Below are 27,455 nucleotides of genomic sequence, written 5' to 3'. Positions count from 1 at the left end.
CCAAGTTGTGATGGTTGCTATGAGGTAGGTGAAAACCTGCAAGGCAGCCAATTTGCTTGCAGGAGAAAATTCCTCCCTGGCCCTCAGATTGGCTGAGTGGGCACTGCCTGCCCTCACCTGCGGGCCTGACAGAAGATGGTGGCCTCCATGGACCATGAAGTTTTGCCCTGGTGTAATATTATATTCCTGTCATTTAGAAGCACTGCGTCCATCCAGGGGCGTATGTAGACTTTATTTCACCTGGGTCAAAGACCCAGTTTGGCACACACATTTGTGTACATACACACATAGGCAGAGGACCTGAATGGTGCCCCCCCCCCGGAGGCTTCATCTGGGGCAAAAAACCCAGCTAGCCACTCTCCCCCAGTAGTTATGGCACTGCTTCCACCAACACAACAATTTCAGCTTGAGTTGGATTTTGTAGACCTGATGGATAGCTGTGAAATGGAAATTCTGCTGATTTGACATATAAAAGCATACTATATTTTTTATTGCTAAAATTCATAATTGCCTCCTCCCACAGATATTACACTGACATCCATCCACATAAGTTGCTAGCAGAGCCTCGAGCTCCTTCCCAAGAGGCCCTCTCATTGGTATTCTGTGTTTTCTCAGAATACACAGTTATACACATATTTTTTCCCAGTCACACTCATCTCATGACAAAAGAATCACATAATTCTAGAGTTGGAAGGGACCCATGAGGGTCATCTAGTTTAACCCCCTGCAATGCAGAAATCTCAATACAAGGTCCCCAATCCAATGTGAAACCATACCGGACCCTGCTTAGCTTTGCAAACGTGCCAGCAGTTTTATTGCTAGGCCCATTCCTACCCATGATGCCCTCCTGAATTGAGGGTTCTGCTCAGCTCTGCAGAGCTGTCCCCTTCTCACCCCACTGCTACTTCCTGAACAATGGATGATAAGGTGCCCTTGCGCTAACCACAAGGCCACATGTCCTCTGCAGAGGTATCTCCCCACTCTTGAGAAACCCCAGAACCCCAAATTCTCAGACAACTTCCTCTAACCTACTACTACGCACTTGGTTTCCAAAGCCCTTTTTGGGAGCCAAGATTAATTTGACTTATTTCCAGCAGGCCAGAATGCTTGCAGCTCGGGTTTCAGAGTGCAAGCTCCCCTCCCAGCAAACCAAGACTTTACTCAGCAGTGCCAGCCAACCTCTGATTCCCTTCTGCAACTTGCACGGAGGGCTTACTCCACCACCCAATCTCCCCGCATACTCTCTTCTGACTTTTTTAAAAAGAGTCATGGCAGACAGAAACTGCCCAGAACGCATCTGTCTTTGGGACTCAGGAGGCGCCAATCAGCAGCTGCTGCAGGCAGAAGAGGAGAAGGCAAAAAAAAAAAAAAAAAAGAGCCTTCTGATGGTGAAGAGAGAACTCCCAGGCTCTGCCTGGCTTGGATCGAGATCAGCGGGATCATCAGCTGGGAGCGCTGGCGCCCCCGACTCCCAAGTGTACCCCGAGCCTGGGGGAAGGGGGGTGAGCTCTGCTTTGCCGGTGGTGCTGGTAAAGCCGCACAGCTCATTCTCTCTCCTGCCTGCCTCCCTCCTCCAGCTGGGAGTACGGGGGCAACAGTGCGTGTGACACAACGAGTGTCACCTTCGTCAGGATGACACCCGGAGCACGCGGCACTTGCCTTGCTCCGCCTCTGCTGCCGCTGCCACGTTTCCCGGGGACAATTAATGAAATCCAGGGACATTCTGGGGATGGAATTTGTCCAGGGACAGATTTGCAAATCTGGGGACTGTCCCCGGGAAATGGCGATGTCTGGTAACCCTAGCATAGTATCTGTAAGTTTACTTCCGTGGAGCACATAGCGCTGGGGGGCTTGCTTTTAATTGGAAAAATGTTTCATGGAAAATAATCAAGTCACGCCCCTTTCAGTACTGTGATCTATGATTCCACCAGCTACTATGAATTTAAAACACCACCACCACAAGAACCCTAATCATGGTTCTCTCATGTTATGTCAAGTTGCTCCCTAAAATTCACCATAATCCATAACTTTGCTGCCCTGATTCCTGGCATCCCTAGCTGCTGCCATCAAATGTTGCCCCATCTGGAGGAAGACGTGGGTTGTATGTGGAGTGCCCTCTCTCGCTTCGAGGACGAAGGCAGCTTTCCTACAAATTGAGTCCTTACAGGTGGATACATACCTTGGCTCTGCCACTCCTGTTGACCCTTCATGGTGATAAAAAAGACAGAAAGCTAGCACAAAGTTAAGAGACAAGAGAATGTGTCCTTCTTGAAACATCCTGAGGGGAAAGGTTTCATCAACCTGCAAATCCAGTTTGGAAATATTAGAGGTGAGTTACATCTAATTTTTTCTCGTGCCTACCTACTCTAATTATAAGGGAAAATCCAGTCATCCTCCCAGTGCCCATCAAAAGATTTCTAGGGCAGATGGTGTCACAGATCTATCCTGGCTAAAATAACAGCATTAAATTACTTGTAACGGGGAACCCAGAGGAGCAGATGCGCTATGATTAGCAAGAATGGCGGTTACTTAAAGGCTCTTATTAAAATAAATCTCTGGAAATAAACATGGAATGGGACATAGCACATGACCTCATGTAAGCAGTTATGGAAAAACAATTCTGGTGAATGTCATTGAAGCATCACACATCCCTGTTGGTATCACCAGCTCTTCACAACAGAAAATGAAAAGCCACAAACAGCTGAACAAAAACAGATTGTGTCATAGTCTTTTGGATCCACTCCAGCCTTTCCTCCAACTAAATATGCAGGTCAATGAGGGAGCCCCAATTAAATAGACAAGTCACTAAGGGGGTTCTAGTGGCCCCTGTTATTCTGGTATATTGCAGAAGCACAATAAAGAATTTATATGACTGCCAATTACAGCTTTCCAGGATGTTTCCACACAGTAGAACTCAAATACTTGCACACTGTTTTGTGACATTTTGGTTGTCTGAATTTTGGAAATTTTCTTAAGGGCCAACATGGCTACCTTTACTTTTATGTGACACACTTTCTGTAAAGAGATTTAGTAAGGTATAATAACTTCCCCAAGTTTTCTGTAACGAGCACTTCCAAATTCTCTCACAAATATGACTTTATTGGAGATGTTCTGTGTGTGGGAGCCTGTGGAATGTTTTCGCCTGGCACCTAAAGATATGCAACAAAGGTGTCAGCCGAACCTCCCTGGGGAGAGCATTCCACAAGTGGGGAGCCACTGCAGAAAAGGCCCGTTCTCATGTTGCCACCCCCTGGACCTCCATACCCACCAAATGTCCCATTTTAAGCGGGGCACTCCAGATCACAGAAGCTAATCCTGGCGTCTGTTTGGATCCTCGAATGTCCCATTAATTGCACTGGACCAAAATATGCTCACTCTGGCACAAGTCAGCAGGATTGCACCAGAGTTGGCATAACCCTGCTGACAAGTGTCAGAGTGCCTTCCAGTCCAGCGCTCTGGCAATCATCAGCAGGGGCACGCCAAAGTGTCTTCTGGTCCAGTGCTCTGGCACAACTCTGCTGATGATCGCAAAAGTGCTGGACCAGAAGGCATGCCCCTCCTAGCGTCTCAATTTTGGGACGACAATGGACCTCTCATGGGGGAGGTACATAAAGAAGAGACTCAGATGACGATCACAGGACTGCAGTAGTTCATATGGCGAGAGGCAGTCCTTGAGGTCCTGAGTCGTTTAAGGCTTTATAGATCAAAACCAGCACTTTGAATTGAGCCCAGAAACTAGCAGCCTATGCAGTCGGACCAGGATTGTCATGAGATGCTTAAACCATCTTGCCCGGTGAGTAACCTGGCAGCCCAAGTCTGCTGCACCTGATATTTCTGAACCATCTTCAGAGACAGTGCCACATATAACACGTTACAGTCATTTCCCCAAGATTAACTGGGAAAAGGGACTAAAGGTAATTGGCTTTTAAATTAAATAGGATCAGGAACTAAGTTTTATCTGGTAGCCTTATGCAAACCTTTGCAACTGTCAACTAAAGAGACAGTAACCTTATTACAACAAATGTAAGTCTTAATGGAGCACTAATAAATTGAAGTATAGTATTAGCTTTATCATACCTTTGTAGTTTATAATAAATAAATAATATATTGTTACTTTTATTAAATTAGGCTGAGTTTGAACGTCTAAACTACCACAGCTGCTGGAATATAGCTAATAGTGTTGGAAAACAATAAATTATAGACATTTGATTGGAGGGGTTAAAAGAAGAATCAAAAGACAAAGCAAGGGAGAAATGAAAGGGGAAGGGAAGTCACTTGGGAAACCTAGGATTAAAATGCACTTAAATGGAGTAAGAAAAGAGAGCTGCACAAACCCGGGGAGATAATAGCTGAGCCAGGCATTTGCCTAGATTTTTAAACCAGATGAAAATAATTGTTCTCCCGTTTACTGTAGATTACAGCGTACAGAGCAACCTTTCAAAGGTAGTCAAGTTAGACAACATTTACAATCAGCTCAGCACTTTTGTTTCCATGGATCGCTGAGATGTATTTTGCTTCAAATGAAAGGCTTGCAGCCTTGCACCAATATATAATCCAAAGTCTGACAGCAATATACTCACAAAATAAAACCTGTTGCTTATAAATAGCCAAGGCACAACAACATAAAGGCTGTTTGCTAAGAAAGTCCTTGCGGTGCAAGAATCATAAGCAAGGTCAGGGCTGTCTTAAGTATATCCGGCGCTGTGGTGCAAAGATTCCTCCCCCCTCCCCCCCCCCCCGTTTCCCAGAGTTGCTGACCTTTTTACGGTGCTGTCGACAGCTTTGCGGGAGATGCCATGCCCAGCCTCTGCCTCTTCCCTGGTGCCCGTGCCGCGGTGGCCACGGCAGGCGGAGGCTCCGGGCACGGCGCTGCTTCGGCGCAGCATGGTGGAGATGGGTGAGGGCAGCAAGCTGATGCTGGGAGGCGCCACGTTCAGCCTCTGCCTCTTCCCTGCCGCCCTCCAGAACTTGGCACCCTGGCACCCCGCGCCACTTGCCTCTATGGGCAAGATGCCCCTGAGCAAGATGTCAATCCAAAGATCAAAAACTTTTTACAGCCTTGTTGATTCCAATGGAAGAGAGTTAGCTAGTAGGCAAAGGGAGAGACCACTATCTTTCCCTCAGAGCAGAAATAATTCATAATGCCTGCATACACATCATACATTTAAAGCACATTTGAAGTAACCTCCTTGCCATATAATTCTGTAGTTTAAGGGTTCTGGGAATTATAGCTCTGTGAGAGGTAAACTACCATTTCCAGGATTCTTTGTGGAAGGGGATGTGCTTTAAATGTACAGTGGACGCTCGGGTTGCGAACATGACCCGTGCGGGAGGCATGTTCGTAACCCACAGTATTCGCAACCAGCAGCACCGCGTCTGCGCATGCGCAGGTTGTGATTCAGCACTTCTGCACATGCGCAAGCGCCAAAACCTGGAAGTAACCCATTCTGGTACTTCCGGGTTCAGCGCGGTGTGCAACCTGAAAACACGAAACCTGAAGCGTCTGTAACCCAAGGTATGATAGTACTGTTCGTACAAAGCCTGTTAGCATTGACCTCTGGACTGCCAGTTTCCTACCTGTCCCCCTTCCTCAAATTGCCAGCTGTTGCCAACAAGGCTCAGCTCTGCCACTTAGAAAGTCTGCTAGTAACCAGCTGCTTCAAAAGCTGCTGCTTCTGCATGGTACCCAGCCTCAGTGCCTGCCTATGTATTTTCAGTTGCTTTCTCATTGTGTTGGCCTTTCAACTAAGTGAATATGGCAACCAGGTGCGCTGGCTTGCCCCTGCGATTGAGGGGGCAGGCGCTGCATGCTGTGCATGCACATGTAATGTGACGATGTGAGCACACCACGAGGTGTGTGTGAGTGACATGAGCACATTTCACTGTGTGTACGCATCATCATGGAATATTGAGGCCTAGAAAACTGGGGGAGGGGCGGGTACCCCTGAGGCCCCCAATGCTGCTTATAGCCACCCACATCCCTGTCTAAGGGCTAAAGCTATATTCTCCATCAAAATTGTGAGTTTTGATAAGAGCTTAATGGTCCTACACATCCTTTGCCATCTGTCAATATCCTTCTTGGTGTATGGCATTCATTAATATCCAAAGAGTCAATGAAAGTTGTTTGGAAATAACTGTTCTGTACTTCTGAGCAAGAATTCTGAGCATAAGGGCAGTACTATTATTTTTAGCACATAATGGAAACAATGTTCCTGTTGACACAACTTCAGATTGCTTTGGCCTTGTGAGCTACAGCAGCACATGACTAGCACATGGCTAACTCATGCTCACTTTGTTATCTGCTATATTGACCTTGAATTCTTACTAAGAAGTGCTGCTCCCCCATGTTTTGAACTTCTAAATTGGACTGTTCTCTTCTGTGACATTTTGGATTCACCCTTGCTCCATTTTTGTGTGCACAGACCCACACCGTACATTTGAAGCACATCCAACACACTTGACTTCCCCCAAAGAATCATGGGAACTGTAGTTTGCTAAGGGTCCAGGGAATTGAAACTAAGTGAGAGGAACCTACAGTTCCCAGGATTCTTTGGGGGAAGCATGTGCTTTGAATGTATGTTGGGTATGCTTTAAATGTATGGAGTAGATCTGCCCTCTAAGGTTCATTTCAGAACACAAGTATAACCTTTATCATAGTAAACGTAAGAATTTTCCTTGTACCAGGTCAAATTGGTAATAAAATTCATAAAGCCATGACTATCTACCTGCCTTCTACCCAACTTTGTACTGCTTCTAAATATTTTCCCTTGATGCTTCACTTCTCTATAGCCCCAGTCATTTCCCTCTTGTATATTTACATGCAATCATCATGTTTTGTCATTGAGTAATTGCAGTGTAAGTGAATGAGTTGACAGGGTACCATAAATTGCTGTCTACTATAATAGGCAAATTTGTGTTTATTACAGAACACAGTTCTGCCATGGGAGGGGGAGCGGAGAGGAGAGAACAATAGGGAAAAAGGTGCCTCATAACATGAAGAGTCCCTCCTCACCACTGAGGTTCTAGGAGTCTCATTTTGGCCACTGATAACTTCCAACCTGTAACCTGCTCAGAGAACTCTTCCCACACAGACTCATCTGCTGCACATTTGCCACCAATCCCACCCTGTCTGTTGCAAAAAAAATCTAGAAGCGTTCTAAGGCACGTTATCAGTTCATGTAGGGTGCTTTCCAAATCTGGAGCCCATGAACTGAGAGTATGCCCTGCAACTAGGGATGGAATCCAACACTGCTGTGTAGTGCTTCTGGTTTTACTCCAGAATGGTTGTGTTATTGACACATCTAAGTTTTCAGTCTCTCTTATTCTGCTTCTTTATATTGAATGTTGTTAACATTTTAACTAATAACATTCCAGTATTTGTTTCCAGTTCCTGCCAAAACTCAGCTACCTTGCTTCAATTAACAAATGGCTAATAAATTCACTTTCTTATTTTACACCCATTTTGTTTAGATATTCCAGAATTATCTATTTGGGATCCAATGGAACTAATATACAATTATACTGCACTGCCTCAGGGAGGTCTGCTCCCAGGTAGCAAATAAGGCATTGGGTTGGGCCTAATGAGTACCATACTAAAGAAGTATGGGGTGTGTATGTCTCTATCCGGGAGCCCACAAAGGGGATAATGGGCCATAGCAACCCTCCAAAATGGTGGCCATGGTGGGATTGCCCTGTCTGGTGTATGTCATAAGATGACCCCTTAATCCAGGACCTACCCAGCCAATTAATCAATCAGCATACGGGCTGGTTGACCCAGGATACACACCCAATGCCTTCACCAAAGCCTACTTACATCTGTAGTCAATAAAGTTGTGGCCTATTTTAACCCAATACCAATGTCCTGTGCCTTATTTATCTCCCTTGTCCTGCCCTGTGCTGGCTGAACACTTCCTGCACCTGGAAACCATCTTTCTTCCATTGCAGAATTAAGGCAGCAAACATGGCATTTCCAAGCAATCTCCATTCCAAGTACTGACCAGACCCAGACCTTCTCCGCTTGAGCAAGGTATATGTATTTTCAGATCAGGCTCTTGAAGTGCAGATATGCATGTAATAGAATCCTATGAGGTATGGACAGTAGCATCACATAATCTTCTGCCATATATTTGCTTGTTGGTTGGCTATGCATATGGACATCTCTTAAAATATCATAATCAAGTTTTGCATGATGGTTCCCGAGATCAAGGAGGAGGTCTTTATCTATGTTTGGATACAACTGGGCACCTTTTGACTCAATAAGGCTTGAAAGACATTGCACTGATTTTAACCACTGATGTCAAAACTGCATTGATTTGTTAGTTTCTCAGAATTCCTGAGCAACACCAGGAAGTTGCTGATTGCTATTAAAGCAGAAAACTGAAGGAAAGTAGGATAGATTGAAATAATAGTCTCCTCCTTTCCTCTCCCATTTAGAGCTTTAGAGCTGCCTCTCCTGGATAGATAGATAGATAGATGGTTGCTCAATGTGTTGTAATTGTCTGAAATGCTGGTGTGAGCAAAAGGAAGCAGCAACCAGCCAGCCTCAAACACTCCAGTCAGTATGTGCCTGTTGCAACAGTAAGATTTGTGAAGTCTAGCAGCATTTGAGAGGCACAAATAAATGGGATGACAACAGACAGCTAGGCTTGCAGCTTCTTGTGCTGGGAGCTGTAATTAAGTAAAATCTTAAAAACAGAATGTTGCTGACAGTTATTGACTGAATTACTTGCAACTAAGACACAGTTGATTTTCAATTGGTTTTTACACTGCAAGCTCTCTTAGATAACAATAACTCCTACTTGTGCGGCAGCAGTCATTTGCACGCATATAGGAGTACCTGTTTTATCCTGGGCTGTCTGTTTCCATGATGTGAGTAAGACCTGGGTATCATTAACCACTTCTTTTGAATCATTCAATCTGACATGCAATTCATTAGGAGCAATACATCTACAGTGCTGTCTGCTTTCTGATGCGGGTATAGAGACAATGACAAGACCAACTATCTTTATGTCACACAATTTTTCAGTACTTGAAGTGCTCCAGAATTATCAAAGTGGAGGGCACTACTGAGGGAGGATTGGAGCAGGTTTATCCTCCCCATATTTTGGACCATCTGCAATTATTTCCTAGGAACACCTGTATTCCAGGTCAATTCACAGACTATTGTTACAAACAAGTAAAGGTAAAGGTACCCTTGCCCGTACGGGCCAGTCGTGACCGACTCTAGGGTTTGCGTGCTCATCTCGCTCTAGAGGCCGGGAGCCGGTGCTGTCCGAAGACACTTCCAGGTCATGTGGCCAGCGTGACAAGGCTGCACTGGCGAGCCAGCACCAGCGCCGCACACGGAACGCCGTTTACCTTCCCACTAAGTAAGCGGTCCCTATTTATCTACTTGCACTTAGGGGTGCTTTCGAACTGCTAGGTGGGCAGGAGCTGGGACCGAACGACGGGAGCTCACCCCACCACGGGGATTCGAACCGCCGACCTTACGATCAGCAAGTCCTAGGCACTGAGGTTTTACCCACAGCGCCACCCCGTCCCCTACAAACAAGTAGTCGTATGTAATAAATATGCATGTTAAATAAGTCACAACACTGGAACATAGGGTACACCTCTTATACTAAGTCAGTTCACTGGTCCATGAACTATGCAGCCAAGATATGTACCTCCCCTATGGAACATCACCAGGACATTAGCTAAAGCCAGTGTGGTCTAGCAGTGGATAAAAGACTGGAGGCTCAGGGAGTCTGGAGTTCAGATCCCCACTTAGACATAAAACACATCACCACTGGGTGGTTTTTGCCTTGTTGCTCGAAAATGGGCCTGGGTTCAATCCTTGGTACTTTCAGAAAGGGCTAGGAAAGATCTGCCTGAGAGGAGAGTTACTGCTAATCAATGTAGACAGTACTAAACTCAGTGGACTAACAGTCTGGTACAGCAAAAAGCAGCTTTCTATGTTCCTAAGGCGATTAATTCCCTCTCTATCTCTCTGACTAATTCACAAAGAGTTCTTGTGAAGTTAAAACAGGGTAACTTGAAGGAAGAAAAGGGAACAAAGGAAGCTGCCTTATTTGTACAGGCCACAACAGTCTATATTCAACAATTGTTGCATGTTCTATTTGTAACATAGAAATATATTGGGTTGGTAAAGGTAAAGGCGCTGTGATCTAAACCACTGAGCTTCTTGGGCTTGCTGATTGAAGGTCGGCAGTTCGAATCTGCATGATGGGGTGAGCTCCTGTTGCTCTGTCCCACTTCCTGCCAACCTAGCAGTTTGAAAGCATACTAGTGCAAGTAGATAAATAGGTACTGCTGCAGCAGGAAGGTAAATGGTGTTTCTGTGTGCTCTGGCTTCCATCACTGTGTTGTGTTCCGTTGTGCCAGAAGTGGTTTAGTCCTGCTGGCCACATGACCTGGAAAGCTGTCTGTGGAAAAATGCCAGCTCCCTCGGTCTGAAAGTGAGATGAGCGCTGCACCCCATAGTTACTTTAGACTGGACTTAACTGTCCAGGGATCCTTTACCTTTATTTACCTACCTATGTTGGGTTGCATCCAATGTTAGCTCTATTCAAAGCAGACCCAGTGAAATTAGCAGACAAGACTAACTTTTCCATGCATTCTTTTTCATGCATCTATTCTGAAGAAGACTAGCACTGGACACCACCCAATTTGTTTTTATATACATATTGTACATTATGTAGTCTTCCCTGAATGTAAGAACAGAGAAAACCAGAAACCTAAATAAAATACAATATACAAAAGTATTCACTTCCATTGCCTTCAAAAGCTAATTTAAGGTTTGTTTCATTGCACTCCATCTCTTTACCATTCATCATCACTAATGCAGAAAGATACTGATCAGAATTTAAAACAATGCTTATAGTTCAAAATAAAAAGAATTGTTAAAGGGGATTTCCTTGTTTGTCTGCTAGTTATCATATTCATCTACATTTAAGGTTTACTGCCCCCCCCAGCCTGTTTTTCGTTTTAGTTATCCAGCCAGCATCCCGTTATAGACAGAAGCAGCCTTAAGCTCCAGCATCTGTTTCCATAGCAATGGATTTGCATCAGCAACCCAATGGATTTGGTTCAGGCCAGCCTTGGTCAGTTTTCTGCGTAGCACATAAATTGCTAGGACTAATAACAAATTGAATGATGTCACTGGCTACCACACACAAGATCTGTGTACGTCATTTGAGTCAAAACATGCATTTTTGTACATACGACACACAAAAATAAGTTGGATTCCATTTGATCCATGTATGATATATTACTTTAGAAAATGTAATTAATACAAGGAGGCCACTTAGTAAAAACAGGGGCTAAACTTGAGAAAGGGCTTAGCCTTTAGAGATTTTAGACTAACCTGGATACAATTTTAAAAAGTTATGGCAGTTACACAATAGTAGTATGCTTAAACAGATGACTCTTGAAAAATAATGTCAGAACTCCCTCTGATACTGTTATAGATAAATCCAACATATCTCTACCGTGGCTACAGTATTGTTATATGTATTAAAATGTACATTTTCTCTATATATGTTTGCAGAATCTTCAGATTAAAATCAGTTGAATTAAAAAAAACCAAAATGAGGCTGAGTAGAGGGAGGTTAACTTTGGCTCAATTCGGTGTTAACTTGAAAATAAGTCCATTTTGTGGTGGTGGTGGTGGTATTATTAAAATGAATGCTGAAAATTTCCAACAGCTTGCTTATTTATTTATTTTTCAAATAATGTGGTGTTCTCCGTTAATGCAGCTTTTGATGCCCTTTCTACTAGTTACAAGTGAAATCCACAGCATGGCCAGCCCAGTTAAACCACCTGGCTGACAAAAACCTGGAGGGGGGGGGGATCCCATTGTTAATACACTGGGTTCAGTGTGCAGGCCAGAAAAATAGAGGAATGACTCAAAGATTCCCAAAGGTAATCTGTGACTCTGGGCAGAGGGGGAAAGCATGTACATGTCTGTTGACTCACATTCTTTTTTAAGAGCAGTGCTTTTTTGGTTAAAAAAATGAGGTTCTGATACTCATATCTTGATAAAAGTGCTGTGGGTGCCAGTACAGAATGACTGTCATGGAAAGAAAAAAAGAGGTGACAATACTCTAAACTAGGGAGTACTGTCACACACAAAGAGGACTGATTAAGAGTATTATTATTATGGTTTATTTACATGCTGTTTTTCAGCCCCAATCCCCCCCAACAAACAGTGAACAGCATATTAAAACAAATATATGGTTTACAGTGCAATAAAACATCACTAATAAAACAAAATACCACTAGTCCAGTGAAAGATCCATCTCCTATATAAAATTCACCAATTCTCTTTTAAATCAATTTAAGCTATCCCCACATTTTCTGGCAGTAAATTCAGTGTATTAATCACTTACTTTATGAAAAAAGTATTTTGTCTGCAATACAGATACAAAGTAGATTGAGAGGGAGAGTCAGGTTGTAAAATCTAGCAACCAACTGATAGCCATAGATATGTAGGGCTTGGTCAGTGGACAGACTCTATTTACGTTGCAGTTGGCAGCCTTCCAATTACTTTCCAAATCTATGATTTTATGGTGGTCACAAAAGGCTTGTTACTAGTGCATCTGCTGCGCAATCCATGCAACCTTTGCAACTATGACGGCTCTTTTGGTCCCAGCCCATGTGACTTATTCTCCCCATATCACAACTTGGGCAGATGGTTCGGGGCAAGTCTGGCCAACGGAAACTAAGCTGCATTGTGTATTGTCTGGGGACAGTCAGCTAGGCACAGACATGTGTAAAGTGTGTATGAGAGAGTGGGGGACGTAGCTTGCTAATAACAACCGTCAGGGATTGCTCTTTTTCAGCCTGCCCATAACAGATGGTCACATAATACGGTGCTATTCATCTGGATACCTCACAAGGACATATTCCACACACACCACACACACAGCTGTTAGGAGAGGAAGCCATTTGCCCAGACCTTGCTGTATCTCTACACACACATAAATAAAGAGCAGCTGTGCAAAGGGGCATGGGCCAATCCCCAGGATGAGAGCCTTGGACTGGATTTCCTGGAAAACTGAGAACCAAGATCAATACCAGCAGAACTCAGGCAGCTCCAAGACAGTTGTAGGGATGCATGCAGAATACAAACAAGGAGCACTCAGGCAGATATAGCGATGCAGTGCTTATCTAGAGGCAAGGCTATTGGTATAAAAATGGCAACAAACTAGCATCCTGTGCCAAAGGGGCCTGATTGTATGTGCAACATAAATTATGCAAATCCTTAAAATACCCAGACATTTATCTTACAGAAAAGCAAATGGATAGTTGTGAAATTTTGATTCTCCCCCCCCCCCCATGGCGAAATGTGGTATCTGGAAAAGATGTATTAGTAAATGATTGGCAGTAGTGGGTAGGAGAAAGGGGACACAGCTGGAGGCCCAAATCTTTATTTCTGTAAAGATGCACGTCATGTGTCAAGAACAATAGGAAGCTGCATCCTCTAACGCTGGGGATTTTGGCAATACCTTTTGGCACCTGAGGAGAACTGCAAAATGGTGCCCCCAGCCAGGGAAGAAGGGGTGAGTGAAGATCTACATCAGGAACAAGGGAGTAAGAACCGCCCGGAGACCTTGAATAAATAAGTTCAAAAAATAATGATGATGTGCCTCAGGATGCTGCCCCTGTTGGTCCTGTCACCTGAGGAGGTCGCCTCACCTTGCCTCATGGGCAGGCTGGCGCTGCACTGACAGAGAAACAATCCTCGCCCAATGGGCATGCATATGCTCAGCAGCCATGTTTTCTTTGTATCATTCCTTATACTCCAGGACTGAGCCCTGGCTTTCAGAACAGTTCTGGTGTTGAGAATAAGATACCAAGGGGGTTTCAGTCTGGATACTATGGCCAGCCAGACCTGAATAGCATTGTGTCGCCAGAAGAAAAAAGTCTGATTTGCTTTCTGCTGCACTTGGCCACCACCAAAGCAAATGGCTAGAAGGTGTTACTGCAGCTCATTAACCGTGAACCCAAGGGGTCAACTGAGTTTCTTAACACCTCAGCCTTTGGCTTCAGCCTGAGCAGCTCATCTCCTGAGCAAAGACAAAGCTGCTGTCAACTTGCTTGCACCTCTTCCTCAGCGTACCTGCCTGCTTGCCTGCCTCCCTCAGCTTATTCAGTAGCAACCAGGCTTCTGCTCTTCCCACTCACAGCAATGCCTTTGGACCTCTAGTCACATAACTAAGCCCCAGTTCAAACTGAGATCTGTGGAAGCCATGAAGGAAGAAGAAGCCATTTGATACACTGAAGCTCTTGGCTTCTAAAACACAAGAGTGTTTTATTTAGCAGCTTGTGCTTCTTTGCTCTACGCAGCTGTTACTGGGTCTTCACAAGGCGTTCAAGTCTCTACTGTAGTCACACGCAGCACTGTCACTTTTCTGCTGCTGTTTGTCTTCCATCAAAAATTACATCGTTTGTCATTGTCACTCTGCGGTGAAATTACATAACCTATGTAAATTGCATAATTAATTATGCAAATGTCAATGTCATTACATTATTCCACCCCATTCATTCAAATGCAAAAGAAATGCAATGCAAATGGAGATGGGGGAATGTAATCAATTATGTTTTGTTTGCAGGCTGAAAGCAACAATGGCCTGATTTCCATTCCAGACATGGGTCACAAAATACAAGTTTTGGCGATTTCTACTCATGTTTCCATTTTCATCAGAATGATCTGACACCCCTAGTAGTCACTGGATGAAACAGGGAGAAATGAAAAAAATGAGAAGCTGCTTTGGGGGGAGAGAGAGAGAGAGAGAGAGAGAGAGAGAGAGAGAGAGAGAGAGAGAGAGATATTTGGAGCAAAGAAGCAGCAGCGGGGGGTGGGAGGAAAGATACTTGACCCTTCTGCCCTCCATTTCTTTGCTTCAGACTACTAACCAACCAATTCTCCCTCGTAAACACGTGATTTGTTTTTGCAAAAGGCATCCTCTTACAAAGACATTGTGTAGTTGGTTGGCCACTACACCCCACTGAAATAAATAGAGCACTTAAATGCTTATGAACCTTTTGGGTATGCCTGATTTTAATTTTTTTAAAGCAGAGATTCACGGGAATTTGTATCAGATTCTTTGAAAAAGATGACTAGCCCTAATTATATAGCTCCCGCTGTGTTCTAAGACAGAAAAGAGAAATGTGCACTCTCCAGATGGCCGAGCATACCAAAAGATCAATTGCTTCTTGATCAGCATTCAAAAAAGAAAACACACACACACACACACACACACACACACACACACACATGCAAGAAAAAGGGATGAACTTTCCAAGTAAGTGTCGACCACCAAATGCTCAGAGAGGAAATGCAAACACATTTTCAAAGGCTGGAGACAGATGCTCATTGCTTCAGGGATCTGCAGGTGCACTAAGGGGGCCATCATTGCTCATGCTTGGCACACTCACTTCTGTGCCACTATCATCTTTGGTCAAACAGGGTTTCCATCCGACATAAATGGGGTTCTTAAATAGCAAGCAGATTTATGGTTACCTAAGTTTTCGTGGAAGCAAAGGGCTGTGGTTCAGCGGCAGAGCATAACATTTGCATGCAGAAGGTTCCAAATTCAATCCCCAGCATCTCCAAATAGAGCAAAAAAGGATCCCTGTCTAAAACCCTGGAGCAGAGCTTTTCAACCTTTTTGAGTCCATGGCTCCCTTGACCAACTGCATTCTTTCTGCAGCACCCCGTGGGGCTCAGGAGCCCAGTTATGTCACTCCTTGCCTGCAGAGCTGGCCGCTTCTTACCCTTTTTCAAGCACCCTCTCTTGTGGAGTGTTTCTTCAGCCTCCTGTCCCTGAGAGACCTTCAGGCGACTGCTGCTGCTTTCCCTGGTCTCTGGGCTGCCCCACCCCACCCCAAAGAGAGGTGCCTCCTCACACTGCCACACCGTGGCCTGGGATTTGTCTGTCCATTCCCAACAGCAAAGGCTGGTGGACTGGGGTCCCTCGCCCGCTTGCTTGCTTGCTTGCTTACCCAAAGGCCACCTCAGCTCCTGGCAACCAACACCCCCCAACCAGCCCCAGAGGCACCATTCATCTTCGAAGCTTTTAGTCAGGGCGGCTGCAACAAACAGCCACACAAGCCTTTGGGAGGCAGAAATGCGAGAAGGCATCAGCAGAAGGGAGGGAAGGAAAGAGGGACAGAGGCCAGTGTTTCACATGGCACCCCTGACCATCATTCAAAGTGCCATGGCACACTGGTTGAAAACCGGTGCCCTGGAGAATCACTAGCAGTCAGTGCTTGCATACAACACTGAGATAGATGGAGCTTTGATCTTTAAGTGTTATTATGGCCCAGGGACTCTCACTTCATCTGACAAATGAAGCAGCACAGGCAGTGTCAGAGGGCGAGCAGCACCCCCACCCACCCCAGTCTCCCAAGACATGGAACTAAGCCCATTGTGGTTACTGGAAAAATACAGTTTCTGTGTACAAATCACAGTTGTACCTTGGATCCCAAACGCCTTGCGAGTTGAACATTTTAGCTCCTAAATGCTGCAAACTGAGAAGTGAGTGTTCCAGTTTGCAAATGTTCCTTGGAGCCCGAATGTTCGACGCGGCTTATGCGGCTTGGTTCCCAAACATTTTGGAAGTCTAAAGGATTCTGTTCGGCTTCCAAGGTCCCACTGTAGATAGATAGATAGATAGATAGATAGATAGATAGATAGATAGACAGACAGACAGAAGCAGAGCCACAATCCTAGATATGACTATTTGAAAGTTAACTCCAGCAAAGTCAGCAGGACTTCTGAGAAAACCTATTTAGGATAGGAATGCTAATGTGAAATATATATGTCTCTTTCAAAAATCTAACACAAAGGCAAAGCAAATCCAACTCCCCAAATCCACATCACCCTTCCCTTCCCCTATTTTGCAATAGGTTCATCATATTTCTATGTAAACTATACAAAGTTATAAGAGAGTAATGTATTCCCAACAGCAGTCCCTAGTGATAATGCTCTTTTTCTCACTATGCTAATTTAACCCCTCAAGAGGGCAATTATTTTTTGCCATGGGAAAGGTATCCCCTAAGCAAGACTGCAGTGTATCAAGAGCAGCAGCACTCATTGGGTAATTTGGATTTTTTGCTTGTTTCGACATGTAAAGATTTTTTACTAGCACATTTCAAAGCGCATGTTTTCAAGGAATTGTAGGTCCATAGAATTGTAGGAATGGAAGGGACCACCGGGGGGGGGGGAGTAATCTAGTCCAACCCCTTGCGATGTGGGAATCTTTTGCCCAACGTAGGGATTGAACCCATGATCCTGAGATTGAGGGCCTCATGCTCTATCAACTGAGCTATCTCTCCACCACAGTTTTAATACCTATTTTAAAATATATTACTTTGTAATGCATTTTGCTGCAATTTAGTTTGTATCAGGACACTGCCAGTCTGTGCTGCTGCTGCTGGGATGCATTAAATGTCTAAATACAAAGATGAAGTAAGTGCATCCATTAGCCAAGTAAAAGCTTTCAAACTTAGCCACATCTCAACCGTGGCTTTTGCCATTGTTGTTACCACAATTATGACTGGAATAGGTTGATAACAACATAGCCGTCATTATAGGAATAAAGATGGGAAGGAGACAGAGGGAGAAAGCAAATGTTAGCCATTATCCCCTTAACATGCTGGTACCACAGGAAATGACAATTGTGTGTCCTGCTCCCCGCCCCTTGTCGAATACAAGGAAGACTAACATAGAACCCTCTAGATAGGGATAGATAGATCAGCCAATTTCAATTCTCTCCATTTCTCATTTCTCTGACCTTACTCTCCAGATTTATGTAGCAATTTGTGAACTTAAAAAAGAATCCTCATAAAAATTCTCCTAATAAATATATTTTTGTCTGAAGAACACATTTTGAAAGAAATATCTCCTAATACGCTCCCCCCCCACTCATTTATTCATTTTCAAGCACATTTCCCTTTATACATGCACTTTTGTAAGCACTCTTTGGTTGGAAAAATGCATCACAAAATTTGAAAAAGTGCAAATTTTTGAAGGGTGATTGTGTTTCAATTTTCATATTGTTTTGAAAAGTGAATGCTTGGTAAATCTAGCTTTGAATGCACAATGAATCGTATGTCTCCCCCATCCCTATCTCCAAGTGATGTTGGTCATTGACTGTGCTGGCTGGGACTGAAAGAAGTTGAAATCCAAAAATGTTTGTATGCTGCTGCATTGGTCACACCTAGTTAGTAGAATTTGTTTCATGTCCTGATCTTACACTGCCTCAGGTTTTCCCACTCTGTAGGCACTGGCATCCAAATGTGTGGAAAAGGCAGAAAAATGCAGAATATCATGAAAATACTATGCTATGAGATATTATGGAAGGGGATGCAAACTTTGGAAGTAGCTGGACATTTAGAGCATGGCCTACTTGGGCCCAGACAAGATTTACTGGAGTTTGGTGGTGTCTGGAGTAACAACAAATAAAACCTGAAGCATGCTCAGGTCCATTCTACTCTTTGAAGAATGCACACAAGGTAGCAAAATGTTTTATGCGAAAGACTTGAAAGAAACTGCCTGCATGTATTCCCTCCTCCCAACTTAAGCTGTTACAAAAGAGTAACACTCCATCAATCATGATTCCACCACTTTCTCATAGGAGGTACATAAGGACTAGAAATGGGTCCTGGAGAAACAGCTCATCTGTTTCCTAGGATATCAATTAGAAGAGACTTTAACTTATAAGGTAATGCTCCTTAAAAGGGGAGGGACTAATATGAACTACTAGGAAGCTTCTGCCCATTACATGAGAAAAAAGCTGGTGCAGTTTTGAAATCAGTGGTTAAAATTAGAACAGTTTTGAAATGTTCAGTCTATCTTAATTCAAAATTGCATCCAACTGTATCAAAGAGAGAGAAAACCCTGCTCCTTAATATCAAGAACTATCATGCAAAATTTGGGTACAATGTCCTAAAAGGTTGATTCTAAAAGAGGCAAAGGGAAAAGAGTAATTGGCCAAATGTAGAGAGGGCTTGAAGACACCCACTCCAGAGAGGCAACTATCCTATGTTTCTTCGTGGGTACCTCCACATGGCTTCTACTGAAGGCATGTGATAATACTGTTTAAATATGCCCGGTCTCTGTGGCAAACACACAGACGATGCTTCAAGCAGCGCACCTGTGCCAATCCATACAGTTGCCAGGAACAATGAAGGCTGGGCACACATACTGCTTCCACCACTATCTCCCCAACACAGTTAAGGCCTCCTTGCCAAGAACCCACAAAAATCTAATGGGGGAAATTTATTGATTATCTGAAGATATGTTGTAAATATCTTAAAACATTAGCAGGATTGACATAAACTCATGCAGTAAGAATTAATTAAATGAGAACGTAAGCGGGAAATAGTAAACAGCTTTGAATTGGATATGCTGTAATAAAAAGATACAAACTAAGTAACCGCAGAAAGGAGGGGAGGGAAGTCGAAAGAAATGCAGGCTTTTGTGGTTTTTTCTTGTTTTGTTAAAATATTTGTAAAATGTGAAAACGAAAAAAATAAAAAAACCCACAAAAATAAAAAAAGATTCTTAGATTCATAGCAGCTACAATGACTGCCATGATAAAGTGATCATAAAGACAGAAAAGAGAAGAAAAGGCAAGACTAACAACATGCACCCCTGCACTTCCTGTTGCTGTTTGAAAGCTGACATTTGCAGATAGGCAGAATCACTCTGTTCTCACATCTCTGAGTGACAGCATTAGAAATGGTTTGTACCCAAATGGCTGCCTTCAACTGGAGGGAAAGAGGAAGGGATGAAGAAACGGCATTGTGTGCCCAACCACCTTGGATGAAACAAAGGCTATTCCTGCTTCCTGACGAAGGCATCCCCTTTCTTCCCACGAAAATAAATGATGAAAAGGGAATCACACATACAATTGCATTATAAACTACTCCTTTTTACCATTCTAAAGCATCAGCAGTGTGGCAGTAGGGGAGACTCACTCTTCTTTTAAAAGCTCTTGGTTAATTTAAATATTTCTCTCTGTTACTGGTTCTATTTTTTTAATTTATTGTTTTATTTAGTAATTTTAGTATTTTAACTATTCTGATATTTAATACTGTTTTAAATTATAAACTGTCTTAAAGTTCAAATTCAGTTTCCAAGTGTGGCTTATAAGTTAAGAAAACAATAAACCACAAACAAGTGCCCATAATGCTCCACTGAAAATGAGGGTGAAAATGCTACCAAACCGAATTCTCCAACACTGCATTTGTACTAAGAAGGCACCTGATGGGAAAACGCTGGTATTGATGGAGTCTAAAATCTAATAAAGACAACAAAGTCAAGTTCACATCTGCTGATCTGCAAGCAAATCCAGGGTACATTAAGTCCACTGCTGTAATGTAAAATTAATTCTAATTGATGGAAGCTGTTATGTGTTCATTGCAGAATGCCAAAACACCAGGACAACAGGCAGCCAAGGTGATGAAAGCTCTAGGGGAAAAGAATTGGGGAGTGGTGGGGGAGGGCAGTGACAAGCACTTCACAGGTTACAATTAATCCAGGCTCAGCTTTTGGGCACTTGAAACCTCAGCAGGGGATTCCAGGAGGAGAAACGATGCATGAAAGTGAGAGACACAAGATGATTCATTGCACACACCCTCTAGAACAGAAACAGCAAAGTGATACAGAACAGAGGACCAATTCCATACTTCTTTATGGCCCTCCACCCATTGTGCACTTACAACATACTATTTTAAATTTAAACCAGAAGCAGCACAGGAACATTACGGTATTTCTCTTGGCTTCCAGCGCTGTTCAGATAAAATCCAAGCACACATTACCATGAAGTACTTCAAGGGAAAGGCCCCAAGGAACTTGGTTAACAAAGCATTTTGAAGAAAAAATTGCTTACATCCCCTGACCTTGTCTCTACTACTCTAGCAGATGGTTTCAAGAGGTGTCCAAAGCACTGTCTAGTCCTGCTGTGTTAGATGAGTTAGTAAGGCTTGAAGGCATGGAAAAGGTGTTTGGTTTGGTCTGGGGAACCACCGGTGCTCTTGACCTTTGAACCTCAGGGCTGACAAAACTAGCACAGAGGGGACAGCCAGCTGAGCCAGGGAGGTGATTAATGCAAGGCGGTGGCTCCTTCCAGCTTAAAAGAGGCAGTGGTAAGACCACTCCTTAAGAAATCCTTCCTGGATTCAGAAAATCTAAGTAATTACCAGCCAGCTGCTAATCTCCCCTGCTTGGACAACTGTTTTTTAGATCCATTTCTGTCGGGGTTTCGAACCAGTTTGGGCATGGAAGCCGCCTTGGTCACCCTGTATGATGATCTCTGTTGGGAGAGAGGCAGGGTGTGTATTTGCCCTTTCTAATTCTCCTTGATCTCTCAGCAGCTTTCAGTACCATTGACCATGGTTTTCTTCTGGAATGGCTGTCTGAGTTAGGGTGGACAGAACTGCTTTGTGGTAGTTCCAGTCATTTTCAGATAACAGGGCTTGTGCCTAGCCCCATGTGCCTTCAATGTGGGGTCTCACAGGATTCATTACTATCTCCCATGCTGTTTATATCTATCTATGAGTGGAATCATTAGCAGTTTTTGAGTACGCTGTCAGCAAAAATGCTGGTGACACTTCTTTACATGTGCAAGTGTGTCAGTGGATGTGCTAGATTGATGTTTTGCCTTGGTTATGGAATGCATGAGAGCCAATAAACTGAAGCCTAATTCAGAAATGACTGAGACACTGTTAGTGGGTCGTTTCCTAGACCAGATGGTGCAGATGTGGACTACTATGGATGGCGTTACACTCCTTCTGAAGGAGAAGGTACATAGCTTAGGAATACCTCTGGATCCATTATTGTCACTAAGGCTCAAGTGGCCTCAGTAGCAGAGTGCCTTCCATAAGCTTTGCCTGGTGGCTCAGCTGGCTTCCTCAACCTCAGTCCTCCACATGTTTTGAGACTACAATTCCCATCATCCCTGACCACTGGTCCTGCTAGCTAGGGATCATGGGAGTTGTAGGCCAAAAAACATCTGGAGGGCCGAGGTTGAGGAAGTCTGCCCTATAGGGAAAGAGACAGTCTAAAAGTCTATGCTCTGGTATTGTCTAGGCTGGACTGCTGTAATGTGTTATACATAGTGCAACTTTGAAAATGTTTCAGAAACTTCTGCAGGTGCAGAATTCAGCAGCCAGATTATGGATTGGGGCAGAACCGTCTGAGCATATAACACTAATTCTAAAATGACTGCACTGGCTATCAATTAGTTTCTAGGCTAAATTCAAAGTGCTGGTTTTGACCGAAAACAACTTATGGAGCTCAGGATGCCAATACTTCAAGGGCTGCTTCTCCCCACATGAGAAGTACCGGACCCAGCCCCTTGATCACCACCTTGAGGTTATTAGGACTACTGCCTTAACCACTACCTGGGTATCTGGACAGAAGCACCTCCTCCAGGATCCCTTTAACGGGACACCGCTTCTCTTGGAGCAGCAGGCAGAGGCTAGTAACCTCCCCTCCAACCATGACTAAGGCTTACCCAATGCCTAAATTGCCCACAGCTGTGACAACTGTGATGAGGTAGGCTAAACCCACAAAAGTGCCTATTACTCTGAGGGGGAAATTCCTACCCAGCCCTGAATACAGCAACTAACTTAGTCCACAGCAAGGTCAAAAACATACACAAATTGACAAATATAGAGAGCAGAATACAAAGGGAGGGTGGGCGGAAGATCCAATGACAATCTGTGTGCCAAGGCAGACCTGTTTAAATACCCGAAGAGTGGACCTGAGTGAAGCCTGCAGCTCAGTCAGTTCCGCCCCTCCAGGAATGCCCACCCCTAAGCCTGCCTGCCATTGGCCACTTTGGCAGGCAGGCTACATTCAAACCTCCTGCCATGTGCGAACCTTTCTGGCACCCTAACGGCCAGGATCGTCTGGCAGGCAGCCACATTGGGATGCATTGGGAGAGAGGTGTCACCGGCCGCAATACAGCCACATCTCAAGAAAGGTAAGCGGATTTCCAGTAGTGTGTGAGTCTGCTGCAGCAAACAAAGCTAAAAAGCCTTGTGGCACCTTAAAGACCAATAAATTTCACTGTAGCATAACATTTTGTGGACTGCAGTCCACTTCAGGGAAATATCAGGAGGCTCTGGCCTTGTTTCTCTCCAAGCCCAAATTAAGGCTCATGTGAACACTGGCAGTTGAAATTTGTGTGGGTGGAATTCTCATAATTGCATGAAGAAAGACAGGCAACTAAATAACGCAAGGTAATCAGAAAGGCTGTGTAACTGGAACACCCCAGAATTAGTGGTTTGTGTCGGCAGAAGGCGCTACCTCAGGAGAATAACCTCTAAATTTTAATTGTGCAAACAAGCCTTAAGTATGCCTAAGGCTAGGATTAGACTTACAAAGGTCTATAACAACATGTGCATAGCTATTAGCCAACTGGCATGCTGCAAGCCAGTCAAATCCAACCACCAAAATGATGTTTGCAAGGACATTGCATGGAAAAATTTTTTGTCCCTACAGGCAGAGGGGGGCAGCCAACTTTTTCTCCTCAGGAAGGGACTGCACATTATAACCGTTACTATTTTTCTATATTTATTTATACCCCACCTTTCTCCCTGACAGGGACTCAAGGCAACTTACAGATAAAAGGACAGTTAAAAATATGGGAGGGAACAATGATTTACACTCACTCATTCACTCACTCACAGCACCAGGCCCCTCATTAACAGCAGTCCATCTTGAAAAGCCTGCCAGCTGAAAGACAGCAAGGAGGGAACCAGTCTAACTTCTCTAGGGCGGGAGTTTGAAAGTCTGAGAGCAAACACTAAGAAGGCCCTCTCTTGTGTCCCCACCAAGTGTGCCTGTGAGGGTGACGGGGCCAATAGAAGGGCCTCTCCCAAAGATTTCAAAGTCTGAGAACGAGGGAATACAGTCTTTCCGATAGCTTAGATCTAAGCCATAAAGGATCATAACAAGCACTGTCTGGAAACAAACCACTTCATGGGACCATTTAAAAATATTTCTTGACTGCATGGACACAGTGAAGTTACCAGCAAATCCAAGCAGGTGCTAAATGTTAGAAAAGAAGGAGGGTAGTCCTTGGACACCTCACCAGTGTGAGGTGATTTTAAATTTTTGTAGAACTATGTGGTGCTGTTAACACCAAAGTTGCAGGTCTGATCCCTGTAAGGGAGAGCTGCATATTCCTGCATTGCAGGGGGTTGGACTAGATGACCCTCAGGGTCACGTCCAACTCTATGATTCTGTTCTATTATTTTTTAATATATACATATCTGGGATGGCACAGACCAGTTTTTATATAGGAGGAAATGACACAGGATGGAAATAAACTGATTGATCTATCCCTACCCACACAAGCTACTGAGTCTGTCCCTCTCCCCACCTTCTCGCTTTACAAGTTTGTGAGCCTCCCGTTATTTTTTCCATAGCTTCCTCTCTGTAGCATCACTTTCTCCCTGCTTAGCAGCATTTAAACATTTCAAAACATATTTAAACATCTTATAGAAACTGGGAAGAGATTTTTTTAAAAAAAGCATATTTGGGTGAAGCCACGCAAAAACGAACAAGACTCCATGAGAAACTGTGTGCTAAACATGCCACTTTCATGGGTTATTTTTAAAGTCATTCATCAATTTATGCACTCAGTTAATCACCCTCGCCAAGAGATAAGAGAGATTTCTGCGTACCTCAGAAGCTGGCATTCCTCTGATTACACACTGGATCAAAGAAAATTTACGCCATTTATGGTTTTACCATACAATCTGTTATTCTGGGACAGCATGTCAACAATTGTGTGAACCAACCTGTATCATGTACAGCTGGGCAATCCTATATTCATCCACACTCATCGGAAGTGGAATGCGATACTCTTTTATAAGCATCTTGAAATCCAAGCAGCCCTTTGGTCTGGTCAGAAATGCAAGCCAGAGGTGCGTCCTGGAGGCTGCTTACATAACAGTAAGCTCATGCATCGATGCCCCCTGAAATGAAAACAGAAAGAGAGGTGCATTTAATTTTGTGAATGAATTTTTTAAAAAACTTGTCATTAATCAAAGGGTAAGTACTTCCTGAATTACACTTTGGAATGCAGCCCAAAACAACAGATTTATTTCCTAATAAATCACAGGGCTAGAACCATTACACAACACTGACAGAGATCTGAGATAAATTTCAAATTACGTGTTTCCCAAAGTAGGGAGACACACACACACACACACACACACACACACACACACACACAAGATCAGACCTCATCAGTCCTTAGTCACAATGCAGGAAAGTAAATTTGTGTTGCGGGGAGAGAAGTGCACAGTGAGAGCCAGTGTGGTGTAAAATGTTAGAACAGGGATAGCCTGTTCAGTGCTTCTTAGACACTAACTCCCATCAGTCCCAGTCAACATAACCAATGGATGGGGATGCTGGGAGATGTAGTTCAGCAACATTTGGAAGACACAATATTGGCTACTCACAGGTTAAGATGTTGGACTAGGTCTTGGTAGACCCACTCACCCATGAAGCTTACTGGTCCCTTACTCTCAGCCTAACCCACTTCATAATGTTGTTGAGAAGTCAAAATAGAGGGAAGGAAACCACCGCACACCATTAAAGGGGGCTCTATGTATTTAGAGTCTGGCCCTGTCCTGGGCAGGCCAATCCATAAAATGTCTGTGTGGGGAAAATATCAAATTCTCAAATTTTTAGCTTTCCTCTGCAAGTTTCTAGTCCTTACGGATATGAATCTCAAAACGTGTAGAAGCTGCTGGTGAGAAAAGGAGAAGAACTAAGCAGTACTTTTATTCATAGTTCCTTCTTCCTCCCCTTGGACAGCTGAAGCAGAAGCATGCAAATGTGTATAATCTAGATTAGTTTTGCTTGGGTTCACTCTCTTCCAGCATATCGTATACAGTGGTACCTCAGGTTACATACGCTTCAGGTTACAGACTCCGCTAACCCAGAAATAGTACTTCGGGTTAAGAACTTTGCTTCAGGATGAGAACAGAAATCGTGCGGTGGCGGTGCGGCGGCAGCAGGAGGCCCCATTAGCTAAAGTGGTACCTCAGGTTAGGAACAGTTTCAGGTTAAGAACGGATTAAGTACGTAACCAGAGGTACCACTGTACAGAGACCCATACACAACCTGAAAGAATTAGAGCAATGTGGCCATCAGTACTAAGCAACTTCTGAGTGCTTTCTTCTGTCCAACACTCATGTAAAAAGGCATGGAGTTTGGGGTAACCTGGAGGGAAGTTAAAAGGTAAAGGTACCCCTTCCCGTACGGGCCAGTCTTGACAGACTCTAGGGTTGTGCGCTCATCTCACTCTAGAGGCTGGGAGCCAGCGCTGTCCGCAGACACTTCCGGGTCACGTGGCCAGCGTGACAAGCTGCATCTGGCGAGCCAGCGCAGCACACGGAACGCTGTTTACCTTCCCGCTAGTAAGCGGTCCCTATTTATCTACTTGCACCCGGGGGTGCTTTCGAACTGCTAGGTTGGCAGGCGCTGGGACCAAGCGACGGGAGCGCTGGGACCAAGCGACGGGAGTTAGTAGCAGGCAACCCCAGGATTCCCTGGAATCTGTGAGACTCAGTAGTGGTGGTCAAGCTTTTCCAATAAAGTAACTCACCCACCACCATCAATCTTTCCCTGCAATGCACACCTGTAGATTAATGCTGAAATTTTGCAGCGTACATCCTCAGTTCATGAGGGGTGAGGAAGAGACCCAATAGGTTTGGTTAGTATTCCACTTGAAACATATGTAGAAATGGATTTCCATTCTGCCCCATATTCATCACATGCAGAGCACTGTTTCTATTCCACTGCAGGGCATCTTCCAACAAAAACAGCATTGTTTGTTTCGCATAATGTCGCATAATTGTCTGCTGTGGCATAATGCTATGTAATTAATTGCATTATTCTGCACCATTCATGTCAGTGCAAATGGGGAGGGGGAATCGTCAATTACATATTGTTAAGTTTAGTTTAACAATGCCTGGCGTGCTCTGGTCCATGGGGTCACGAAGAGTCGGACACGACTAAACGACTAAACAACAACAAGTTTAGTTTGAGGACTGAAAACAACAGCAGCAAATGCTGATTATATTTGATTTTAAAAGGGTCTCACAATGGCAGAAAGTTTGAAAACCACTGCCATAAGCCAGCTTACCCAAAGCCATGGTTGGTCACTGCAGAGGTTCCTTGGTGCACCACCAAAACAATGATCAATGATCAATCGCCTCACTGAACTTCACAGGCTTAGCTGTAAAGGGTTTTCTGTGCATCTCCTCTTGGTAGATGGTGTGAAAAGGCTTTTTAAAAAATTAAATCCCTGAAAGCTTTTATCAAAGTGTTATACTTGATAATGGCATCCTCTCTCTTATGGAGGTCACCTGTTTGAGGAATGAAGGGTAAGCCAAGTTGTGCAAAGCAACAGCTTCAG

The 27,455-nt window shown here is 44.0% G+C and overlaps 1 protein-coding gene across 12 annotated transcripts in view; it reads right to left on the bottom strand.

The window, feature by feature from the left end:
* The window catches only part of PITPNM2 (phosphatidylinositol transfer protein membrane associated 2), a 231,620-nt gene that overhangs the window by 97,667 nt on the left and 106,498 nt on the right, over window positions 1-27,455 (bottom strand). For all 12 annotated transcript variants that reach the window (XR_013391026.1, XR_013391025.1, XM_077920518.1 and 9 more), the window contains one exon: window positions 24,826-25,002. Coding sequence is in view for 10 of the 12 variants with exons in the window: in XM_077920518.1 (XP_077776644.1) it covers window positions 24,826-24,903 (78 nt within the window). In the remaining 2 variants the exon portion in view is untranslated. The remainder of the gene's footprint in view (window positions 1-24,825; window positions 25,003-27,455) is intronic.

The sequence above is a fragment of the Podarcis muralis genome, chromosome 16 (genome assembly GCF_964188315.1).
Source record: "Podarcis muralis chromosome 16, rPodMur119.hap1.1, whole genome shotgun sequence".
NCBI lineage: Eukaryota > Metazoa > Chordata > Lepidosauria > Squamata > Lacertidae > Podarcis > Podarcis muralis.
This window is presented reverse-complemented; position numbering and strand designations above follow the sequence as displayed.